This window comes from Haplochromis burtoni, unplaced genomic scaffold (assembly GCF_018398535.1).
Source record: "Haplochromis burtoni strain Fernald_Lab_line unplaced genomic scaffold, NCSU_Asbu1 Contig_101, whole genome shotgun sequence".
NCBI classification, from domain to species: domain Eukaryota; kingdom Metazoa; phylum Chordata; class Actinopteri; order Cichliformes; family Cichlidae; genus Haplochromis; species Haplochromis burtoni.
In genome coordinates, this window is record NW_024582462.1 from 1699854 (window position 1) to 1710973 (window position 11120).

The following is an 11120-nucleotide window of genomic DNA, read 5'->3' on the forward strand; positions in this document are numbered from 1 at the left end:
TATGTGAACTTTTTGGCTAAACTCACACTATAAGATTCTCCCTCTGCACCTGTGCCACTTCAACTACACTGTTTATTTTTTTTAGATTTCTTTGTCCTGCTGCTGTAAGACAATAATTACCTTTGTAGGATCAATAACATCTTTCTCGCTCTCTCTCTAAATAGCTAAGGTCAATGCACTGGAACATGTGATTTAACTGCAGAAAGTTCAGAATAAGACGCACTTGATCCTTTTAGTCTGATATTTGGACTTGTATAGATGCTGGAAACAGTTTTTTGAGGTCCAAGTTTTTTTTTTTCCATTAAACTAATAAATGATTAATGACCTGCAAACAGGAAAAAAAACAGAAAATATTACTGAATCAAATCATTATTATTGATTTAAGAGCAACGTGAACTCAAATACATCAACTTTTGGTATATATTTTCCTAACTTTATACTTCTGTTTTGTTCACACAGCTTGGCAGCCTGATCTACCTCGCCAATAACATTATCCCACAAGATGAGGTACTTATTGCATAACCTGTCAATATAAAAAAAATGCCTTTGTGGAATTTGGTGTTAGAGTATTCATCTCTCTAACATTGATTTTCAATGATTCATTTAGCCTCGAGCCTCACATCATGTAAGAGGAGACACCATACAAAGAATACACTCTGTTAAAGGCAGGGTGAGTGCTTAATTATCATCGAAGCCCTTGTGAAGAGATTTGTTTTAGTTGTCTCTTGAACAACCTTGGATTAACACTGATCTGTTCCGTCTTCTCCCTGAAGCTCAACCTGGTGGCGTTGAACCAGCCTCACTCAGGGGACATGATGGGGCTTGACATGGCTGACCGGATGTGCTTCGAGCAGGCCAAGGCGATGGGTTTGGCTCCCAACTACCGTGCCTTCATTTCATCCCACAGACAAGACCTGGTTCACGTTGTCTATCCAGGTTTCCGGCAGACTCTGCCAGTTACCAACCTCAGAGTGAGTGCTGCTTTTTACTGTCAAACAACCACTAGCATCAAAATTTCATCATGTCCGAAGCATATGTTTTTAAATGTATCAAACCCGCTATGTCTGACCACAGGGAGACATGATGTTTAGGAATTGGCGCTCAATTTTCACTGGCAATGGGGGGCCGATCAATACCAGAATACCCATCTACTCCTTTGATGGCCGGGATGTCTTAGCTGACCCCTTCTGGTTTGTACACTTCATTTACTGAATTTGTTTCTTGGAGTCTGTTCATCTGTCTACAGCAGTGATATTTTCTGTTCTCTTTGCATTAGGCCTCAGAAGAGTGTTTGGCACGGCTCTACCAGCCAGGGGCTCCGCGCAACAGACAAGCACTGCGAGACATGGCGAGCAGACCATGTATCCGTCATGGGCCAGTCATCAAGCCTGACCTCAGGTCTGCTCATGGGTCAGGAGACTCGAAGCTGTTCCAACGAGTACATTGTCCTGTGCATTGAGACCCACAAAAACCCGTAAACCACCCTGTCCCTGAATACCACTCATGCAAGGAAACCCATCCGAGCCTCCACTGAAGTTAAAACCTCTGGAAAAAGATCTGAGCACCCCTCTTGGAAAAACGATGTCGCTTTCTGCACATCTTTGGTTCTACGTGTAGCATTTTGTGTTCTTTTTTTTTTCCGACTCCACTTTCACACTTACAACATGAATGTTACTAATTCTGACACCTTTCCCTCTACTGGCATCACACAAAGGGTTTGAGGCAGTAACAAACTGCTGACATCAGCAAAGTATCTCCTGGGAAGGTAAGCTAATATTAGGTTGTTGCTACACTCTGGAGCTGAAACTAGTTTGTGAACTGCTTAGCAAAGAAATGAAGAGAAACGACCCTTCGTGTTGTAAAGCAATCCAAAAGATTTCCAACTTGGCATATACAATACTGTAAAACCCAGGACAGATGCTAACATGGGCTGCTAATCTTTTTAGCATCCTTCATACTTAATAGTCTAACATCTCAAATGCAATGTGCTAAGGATTTAGTCATCTTAAAATGATACACGCAGCACCCAGAGTTTTGTTTTTGTTTTGTTTTTTCAAGAAAGGTGGCAACAAGACACATCTGTGTTATATTATGCGAACCATACATAAAGTAACACTCATGGGTTTTCCCCTCAGTTGTGCAGGCGTGTTGAGGATGAGAGAGGTCCTTTTTTTTTCGTAGTTCTTCAGGAGACTGGAAGTAAAGGCTGAGGTTGGCTGCAGGAACCTGCACCTGCCCTGAAGTGTGGCAGTCCAAAGACTTTTCCAATGGAAGTGTAAAAGGCAACTTACATATTTTTTTCTATGTTTACAGGTTGTCTTGAAAGGTTTTAAACCAATTCAGGAAAAAAAAAAGTTCTATTAAGACCAGAACTCTTCACAAACAACACGTCCCTCGGACAACCAGTGTTGCCACCAAAGTAACTTTTGATGCACTGTACTTCATTTTTTATATTTTCTAGCTCAATATTTTCATTCTTTAAAACGTGTTTGTCTTGTAGCTTTTTCATCTTATCAGCTCTTTCTCTTAAGGGTATTTAATTTAAATTCAATGATTTATTTATACTGTCACAGCACATAACAAGAAATCAGATGGTTAAATTTAAGAATGTAATTTATCATGTGTTGTTTGTCAAATGACTGTTTCTTCTAACTTTTTGCCTGTTTTCTTTCTTTTTTTATTTTCATATGTTGTCTTTTCATTGTTTTTTTTCTCAAGTTTGGAGAATTCTGGAGAACATTAGCAACATCAAAAATAATTTCCATCCACTGTAAAAGTGCCATTAAAACAAATCATTCAGTTTTATGTTGGAAAGAAACCCTAGAAACTGTCTAAGGTCAAAGTGAAAGCATGTGTTTTGTATAGATATTGGTGCTTTATGTTGAATAAAGACTTTTCATAACTTGTGTTTCTTTCATTCTTATTTTAGAAAAAAAATTAAATCCTGTGGTTATTTAATCTGCTTCAAGATTTTGATTTTATAGCACAAAGACTTTATGCATTGGTTCAGTTGTATCACTGCTGTCAACCTGCCAATTAAGAAAGATGTGTTTGCTAATTCAAGTCAGTGCATGATGCTTTTAATATTAGAGCGTGACCAAAACAGGATTTTCTAGACCATATCTGATATTTGATTTTAGAAATCAGATATATTGAATTTATATTTTTAAGACACATGAAAGATAAGCAAATTTGAAAATTATTATGTGTAGTTATGTATTTATTGTTTACGATGTGTCCAGCTTTACTTGGATCTGTTGGATGAGGTGCTTGTGGCATTGCAAATGCTCTGTTTTACTTTGCTGAGTGCCTTGTGGTGGATAAACCATGCATCCTCAACAATCATAATATGACTGAAGGGTGTTTCTCTCATCTCTTCTCAGCTTTCTTGCCTTTTTAATTTCCGTTTATTTATTTGATTTGTTATAGATGTTAACCGTCATATGTTGGCAAATGGCTAGCGTCAATTCTAATATATTAACCTTCCTGATGTAAATCGCGCTTTATTATTGGCCATCTGGAAATATCACAATATGTATTTTAGTCATAAGAAATTGAAGTTTCCAGTCCTTTTCAAGGTAATATTTTAAAGTTGTCAACTCACACCTACCCCAGACTGTTCACTGGGGAAAACCTTTAGTTAGCAAGACAAAGGGTTATAAGTATAATGACCCCTGCCTGCTGCCTATTGCTGAGGGGAACTCAAGATGGAACAGAGTTCAGCCCCTGTCTATGGCACTGGTTCCAAAGTTCTCAGAAATGCATTGATATTAGCCTGACTATATCTAGGTAATCTCTGAGGATCTCTGGAGAGCAGGTGACTAGAAGTGCTATCCATCATGAGGTTTCCTACTAGCCTTGTCACCACCTACTGGATGGAACATGGGGCACATTCCAGGGCAGACTGATTCACTTATTTTGCCACAGGGACAGATTTTAAAGGGCTTTTTTTTTTTTTTTTTTTTTACAGCACCTTGCAGTTTGTGGTGCAATAACATAGGGATTTCTCAACTTGGCTGGTGGTATAAATAAAGTATGTAGTATCTTACACTAAACACAGATATTGAATCAGTTATGTACAGCAGCAGTTCAGGCACATAAACAAACAGTAGAAAACAGATGACGCACAGAGGAAGAGGTGCTTCTGCACCCGTGACATTGTGCATGACTTTCAAAATCAAGCCTTCATGCACTTCACTTTTTAACACAGCTAATTTGAAGTCCTGATGGATGTTTTGCTTCTTGTATGATTATTGAATAAAACAATCTTGAGTTTAGAAGAAATGTTAATTTGCTGCAGCCCTACCTCTTCAGTAGTAATAGTTATGCTATAAGTACCTTTGCTGCACTGAATGTCATTCTGAGTTCGCGTTGCACTGGAGGTTAAAGGCTTTGCAAACACAATCTAAATATGGTTCTTCAAACAAAGGTTACAAAGATCTGGCACGGAAGGAAAAGCTAACCAAATAGCCAAACCCCTTTGCCTTCACATAATAGAGCAGCAGTTGTGGGGTAATAGAGTTTGCTCTTATTTTTACTTTGACAGCTTTTGCAAGGTTTTTGGACATGAAGGCATTCAAGGTGCTGTGACACTATTACACTTTTATTTTTGTGTAAGTTCAGTGTAAGTGTGCTTAATCAGTTGCTTTAACTTTATTTAAAGGTTCTGTTTGCGCTTCTCCTGACTGCAGCAACAATTGACGGGCAGTCTTTTCATGTTGGCAAGTGCCTGAAGCCATCTGTTCAAGAAGACTTCAACGTTACAAAGGTATAATATTGAATTATTAGTGCTATTAATGACTACATTCTGCTGAACTTTGATTTCTAACCTTAAACTGTGTGCAGGGTGTTCAGCTCTATTAGGCCTCGCTTTATTTTATGTTTTAGGTTAATTGGAGGTAGTTGTTTTAATGAAGGAAAACACTGTTACTGGTGGACTCCGTGTGGTCATAAAATAAGAAGAAAATTTCTTCTGTCTTTAGTATATGGGTACCTGGTACGAAATTGAGAAGCTTCCAGCTGTGTTTGAAAGAGGAACATGCAACCAAGCTACATACAGTCTTCAGTCCGATGGAACAGTCAAAGTTCACAATGCGGAGCTCCTGTAAGGTTTCAGCTGTTCTTCTGCTTTGCAAAAAATTCTTATTTTTGGCCAAAAATGTGCCTATAACTATCTAGGTGAAACTACTACCCTACCCTGCAAAGGAATAAATATTGATTGGTGTCACCCCATGTGCTCTTGTCTAAATTACAGGTCTGATGGGACGATAAACTCAATTGAGGGAGTTGCCAAAGTTAAAGAACCATCTCAACCTGCTGTTCTAAGTGTCAACTTCTTTAAAGGTACTTTTTTGAACACAGCTTGTATATTTTAATGAAATAAAAATATAAATACAAAGTACTTTCAGTGGTACTTTTTTTAAAATATACAATCTGTGTCTATATCCAGGTGTTGCAGATGGTCCCTACTGGGTGCTCTCCACAGATTACCAGTCCTATTCTTTGGTGTACTCTTGTTCTGACTTCTTTGGAGTTTTTAACATTGACTTTGCCTGGATCCTGGCTCGCACTCGTACGCTGACTGAGGATGTCATCAAACAGTTACATGAGAAGCTGACTGCTGCGGGTGTCAATGTAAATCGCCTTGAAGTCTCCAACCAGACTGCTTGTGATGTTATGGTTATGACCTGACCTTATCTGACCTCTAAAAATTGAACTAAAAAACTACAAAGTGCTGATTACCTGTTTGAGCTGTAATAATAATAATAAGAATGGATTGCATTTATATAGCGCTTTTTGGGGCCCTCAAATCGCTTTACAATTCCACTATTCATTCACTCTCACATTCATACACTGGTGGAGGCAGCTACAGTTGTAGCCACAGCTGCCCTGGGACTATGATATTAATGTGTTGATAAAATTTCAGAATATGATAAATAAAATGCAAACACTTAATAGAAGCTAAGCTACTCTTCGATGCATGACTCTTTTTTTTGCATTTGAAGTTTGTTCCCTTTTTCCACCTTTTCAGTATTAGCTTATTGTGTAAAGGCGTTTAATTTGACTAAAAATAGAATATCATCCATCTAACAGCATGAATACAACTTTAAATACTGTCAAAATGGGATGCAGTTAAATATGTTTATTCACTTAGATTTTTACTATTTTATAGTGGCAAAATTTGTCACTGGGCCAGAATGCAATCCCATTGCCCTGCGAGCTGTTATAACGTACACAAACCGTTCCCACCACACCACACCACACACACACACACACACACACATCATATCAAGACATCACTACATATAAATATATTATATATTATATATATAGTATATATATATATTGGGTTATATATATATAGGCGTCTTCATATATAATATGAAACATGTTTTTGGCGTAATTTAGTGCTTGAGCACTGGAGGAAGTAATCATTTATTTATTTATTCGGTGGGTTATTATTAACAGATCGTTCCAGGCGGGAGGGATGCTTTTATTTTGAAGAAGACAATCCGGTTTTTACGTAGCTGTATGCGTGTAAAAGTGGGCGGTACCGCTTTAAGTAGCTACCAATGACTGTGGTAGCAACGCGAGGCTCGCTGATTAGTATCTGTCGAAGACTTTTTCTGGCATAAAAACTGTTTAATAGCATTTCTTTTACCCGAGAAGACCTTTTTCAAAACTAGAAATATGTGCTTGCTCTTGCTGTGCGTTTTTCTTTCGTGTTTGCCATTTTATTTATCAGCCCAGACTGATAGACAAAACGAAAAACCCATAATAGGTAAGTTAAGGCGTCATTAAAACGATATTTACTACAACTGTTATGTAAGCGAACTTGCAGCTTTACACTTGGGAAGCATCGGGCGACAGTTACAGTAAACCTGCCGTAACACAATAAACTTTTTGCTGTTTCTGTATCACTATGGAAAATGCCAGCATTATAACAGAAGGACATGTGCGCTGTGTTTTTGTTCCAACAGGTGTACTGGCACATGACGTTTATTTACCCCAACCTAGCCAAACAGCTTACATAGCTGCCTCCTATGTGAAGTTCCTGGAGTCAGCAGGAGCTAGAGTTGTACCTGTCATGTGAGCTGTTATCATCTGCCGACATTACGTCTGCATGTTATTATCTGACTGCATACTTTGTCACACTTTTATAAGAGGAGGTGTTGCGTAATGGTGTGTGTCTAACCCAGTGTGTTTGCATTGAACTTCTTGCTTCTGCAGGATAAATCAGACACTGGAGGACTATAAGACACTGTTCAACTCAATCAATGGGTCAGTACATATACAGTTAGACAGTTGGAGCCCTGTTTGGTGGATTTAGGGCTTTTCACAAACAATAAAAGGTGTGATTGGATCTATACTGTAGGGATGAATAACTACAGAGGGATAAAGATGCTGAGTCATTGCATGAAAATATGGGAAAGCCTTATTCAAGCTAGGTTAAGAAGACAGGTTGCGATCAGTGAGCAGCAGTGTCCTGTGTTGATACATGGTTTATAGATGTTGGCACTAACAAAAAGACAATACGCTGAGCTGAGAACCAACCAACCATTTTCATTAGGAGTTTGGTGTAAGGGTACTAGGGCTAACGTCAGTTGGAGGCAGGTGATGTGCTGTAGTGAGCCCTAAAGGGAAGAGCTGAAAGAAGAAGAGTTTACCATAAGTTGATGGTGATTAATTGCTAGGTATGTGAGTTATATATCAATAATTATAGATTAAATAAATATTATATTTTTTTCAGTCCTTATCCATTCATTTAGATAGATGCATTTTTAATACATTGTTGTTAGTATTACTAGTATTTTTTAATTGATCAGCACTGCCTGCATAATTGGTGCATCCACTTAAAAATATCTCATTTAAAACCGCAACATATCAGATTTTATGGTATATTTATCTTATTTCATGTTTCTCATTTTCTTCTTTAATTTTGACTCAGTTTTCTTTGTTTACAGGATCCTTTACCCAGGCGGCGGTGTCAGCATTGTCTCATCTGGTTATGAAAGGGCTGCTAAAATCTTTTATGAGCTCGCTATTGAGGTAAAGGTTGAAAATACTTTTATCTGTTTAATGATGCTCATTATGATGTATATTAATAAGGGTGGATCTGACAGCCGGTTGTTGGTGTTGCTGCTATAGCATCATATTATGTTGTTTGGAAGACTAAAATAATGATGGCTGGGGCTAGGCGGTGTGTTGGTTTGTTCAACGCTAAACTGGTCAACTGACAAATACCTGCTCTGGATTTAAAATTGTAGTGTAAATATATTATTATAAGTTACGTAAATATTAAGATACTGTTTTTGCATCTGACTGAAAATCCGTAACATGCAGTCCGTTAAGGATTAAGAACAGATTATTGTTTTGGCTGTATGGTTTTATTTTTATTTACACATGGTCATACAAAGACATTTAGGAATGAGCACTGCAAATGTACATGAAGTCTTACTCAGACAAGACACTATTAATAAAAATAATAATTAAAAAAATATTATCATGACACACTGCTAGAATCTGTGCAGATTCTGCTTGAATCTAATGAACAGTTCCTTGGTGTGATGCCATTGCTTTGTAGCTCAGGATTGTAAATGACAAATCATGGAAGTATGATGAAGTGACAAATCCCACGTAAACTAATAAAGAGTAAACCAAAATCAAAAGTAAAGGTGAAAATATTTAAATTAATTAACTTTAGTTAAGTTTAAAAAGAAAAGAAAAAGCTTTGTGTTGGAAACACCAATATCTGTATAGCTGATCTGTGAGAAAGCCTGAAATTTAACTTCTCCTACGTGCGGCCTTTTCACCCAAACTGCAGAGTTGCTACATCATAAAAATGTGATTGATCAGTCTCCGTGACAGCCCTGGATCAACACTGATTATCATGTTTTAGGGCAACACCAACACTGTCATTACAAAGTGTCATAACAAAGAGTGTGAATTCTTTTCAGGCAAACAAGCGCGGCGACTATTTTCCTGTGTGGGGTACTTGTCTCGGGTTTGAACAGCTGATGTATTTAACAAGCAAAAATACAATACTGGCATATACCAATACGAGCGGCGCGACATTGCCTCTGAACTTCACTAATGGTATGTTTTGTGTGACTAAACATTTTTCATTTTGCTTCTCACTTGTGAAACGGTAGTAACCTGTTTTTCTTGGGGTGTTTTTTGCAGCATTGCAGGTATAGTATAAACTGTGAAAGGAAGAGATTTATTTTCTTAACATGAATGAAACTAGATTTTAAAACAGTTTTTCAGTGAATAAATTAAATATTATAGGTGACTGAAATAGTAAAGACTTTAAAAATCCATCTTTGTGTTTTAAACTTGATCAGTTTTCATGTCAAGCCTGTACCAACCACACATTATCTGAGGATCATATCTTTAGATTAACTACCTTATACAGCTAATGAGAGAGTGCTTATTTGTTTGTAAAATTGCTGATTAATCATTAAGGTATGCTCCCTTCCCAAAAGCTGAAGACAGCAGGATGTTTAAAGGCTTCCCTGCTCAGCTCATGAAAGATCTAGCCTCTGAGCCACTGACGGTTAACTCTCACAAATGGAGCTTGGGAATGTTGGTATGTCATTCATTTCTATCGTCTGAGATTAGACTGAGTCAACAGCTTGATGAAAAGCGGCAGTTGCTTGAATGCAGTCTAACTAACCTGTCATGTCTATTGCTTTCAGACTTACAATACAAATGAGGAACTGAAGAAGTTTTACAAAGTTCTCTCTGTAAACACAGATGGAAATGTAGAGTTTGTGTCAACAGTGGAAGGTACTGAGTGTCTAATTCAGCATTATGTTACTAGGTTTTTAGCAAAATAGGACACTTTTTTTAAAATATTCTTTTTCTTCTTTCTGTACCTCTTGGCAGCATATGACTATCCTATTTACGGGACACAGTGGCATCCAGAGAAAAATGCTTTTGAATGGACACGGCCTTCTATTCCCCATTCCCCGTCGGCAGTCAAGACCACCTTCTATATGGCCGAATTCTTTGTCAATGAGGGTAGGAAAGCATCATTTTTGCTTCCTTGTAGACTGGTCAGTAGCTGAAAATGCCAAGTGACTTGTGATGTGTAAATTTGGTATTGTTTTCTCTCGCCACAGCCAGGAAGAACTTTCACAAATTTGAAACTGAGGAGGGGGAGAGCAAAGCGCTGATATACAACTACAATCCTGTTTACACTGGGACTAAAAGTGCCTTTGAGCAAATATATTTCTTCTGATGAATTTTAGCAAAGTGCCACTCCTATTCAGCAGCTAATTCGCTGCTTCAATCATGACTTGAAAATATTTACACATAATTTAACTTGTTTGATTTTGTATTTGTGGTACTGTGCATCTGTGTAAACTACAGCTGAATTGAAATGGAAAAATTTATGCAGGCAACATAAATATTGGTATAGTGCAGGATTTAAATGGATGTTGTGCTTTGTGGATGTTGTAGCTTGGTTTACAGTTGTGTTGCTGTATTTTATTACACTGTCAGGCTCAGGGCTCAGTTCCCCTCAAAATAGTGAAGAGTTAGCTCGTGAGTTGAGTTGAAAGTACTTAGATGTGATCTAATATGATAGCAACTGTAAATTATTTGACAGGTTAACCTAGCTTCTAGGTTGGAGCTGAAGTGCCTCAAGGACACGTTTTATTTAATGATCAGCAGGTGGCCAAAATAAATCAGATTTTATAAATGTTTCTTATAAATTAGAACAAACAATAAAGCAGGACATGCTTTAGGGGGTGGCTAACTTCTGTTGAATACCTCCTCAATATATTAGTCTGTTTCCTCTGATTTTCAGGCGTGCCAAGTCTGGTTCCCAAAAACCAAGATGGCAAACTAACAAGCTCAAGCCTTCAAAATTATAGTCCACAAACCAATGATCACTGTCCAGTGTTTGTCCAGTCTGATGTCACTGGCCATTTCTGGGTGACCGTGCTTCTTCAGTTTCTAAAACAAAAAAGCACTAAAGCAGCACTAACAGATGGAAATGGTCCAAATTCTTGGGCTACTATTAAAGTATTATGTAAACTATGGGAGACCATGGCAGTATGCTAGTGACTAAAACAAGGTTTTTGCCACAGCACCCTCTCTGACAGATTTCACAA

General features: G+C 37.8%; 3 protein-coding genes across 4 annotated transcripts in view; all 3 read left to right on the top strand.

The window, feature by feature from the left end:
- The window catches only part of LOC102305954 (collagen alpha-1(XVIII) chain), a 58793-nt gene extending 55891 nt beyond the window's left edge, over positions 1-2902 (top strand). For both annotated transcript variants that reach the window (XM_005943669.3, XM_005943670.3), the window contains exons 40-44: positions 460-507; positions 608-670; positions 774-971; positions 1075-1190; positions 1277-2902. In XM_005943669.3, the coding sequence (XP_005943731.1) occupies positions 460-507; positions 608-670; positions 774-971; positions 1075-1190; positions 1277-1478 (627 nt within the window). In that variant the 3' untranslated portion in view covers positions 1479-2902. The remainder of the gene's footprint in view (positions 1-459; positions 508-607; positions 671-773; positions 972-1074; positions 1191-1276) is intronic.
- Positions 2903-3020: 118 nt separating this feature from the next.
- Positions 3021-5965, top strand: LOC102306684 (apolipoprotein D). Its single transcript, XM_005943672.2, has 5 exons — positions 3021-4581; positions 4664-4768; positions 4983-5104; positions 5255-5343; positions 5450-5965. Exons 1-5 carry the CDS (start codon positions 4567-4569, stop codon positions 5689-5691), a joined length of 573 nt encoding a protein of 190 aa, XP_005943734.1. The 5' UTR covers positions 3021-4566; the 3' UTR covers positions 5692-5965.
- A 583-nt stretch (positions 5966-6548) lies between these two features.
- ggh (gamma-glutamyl hydrolase (conjugase, folylpolygammaglutamyl hydrolase)) lies at positions 6549-10436 on the top strand. Its single transcript, XM_005943677.2, has 9 exons — positions 6549-6781; positions 6981-7089; positions 7231-7281; positions 7965-8049; positions 8958-9096; positions 9486-9589; positions 9699-9789; positions 9889-10023; positions 10125-10436. The coding sequence occupies exons 1-9, from the start codon at positions 6691-6693 to the stop codon at positions 10241-10243; spliced, it is 924 nt and encodes a 307-aa protein (XP_005943739.1). The 5' UTR covers positions 6549-6690; the 3' UTR covers positions 10244-10436.
- Positions 10437-11120: the final 684 nt, after the last annotated feature.

Excerpts from the sequence above, each read along its gene's own strand:
- ggh (XM_005943677.2), top strand. The coding sequence starts at position 6,691 with ATGTGCTTGCTCTTGCTGTGCGTTTTTCTTTCGTGTTTGCCATTTTAT. Across the intron at positions 6,782-6,980 it reads AAACGAAAAACCCATAATAG|GTGTACTGGCACATGACGTT; the intron begins GTAAGTTAAGGC and ends TTGTTCCAACAG. Across the intron at positions 10,024-10,124 it reads CGAATTCTTTGTCAATGAGG|CCAGGAAGAACTTTCACAAA; the intron begins GTAGGAAAGCAT and ends CTCTCGCCACAG.
- LOC102306684 (XM_005943672.2), top strand. Across the intron at positions 4,769-4,982 it reads AAGACTTCAACGTTACAAAG|TATATGGGTACCTGGTACGA; the intron begins GTATAATATTGA and ends TTCTGTCTTTAG. Across the intron at positions 5,344-5,449 it reads AAGTGTCAACTTCTTTAAAG|GTGTTGCAGATGGTCCCTAC; the intron begins GTACTTTTTTGA and ends GTCTATATCCAG.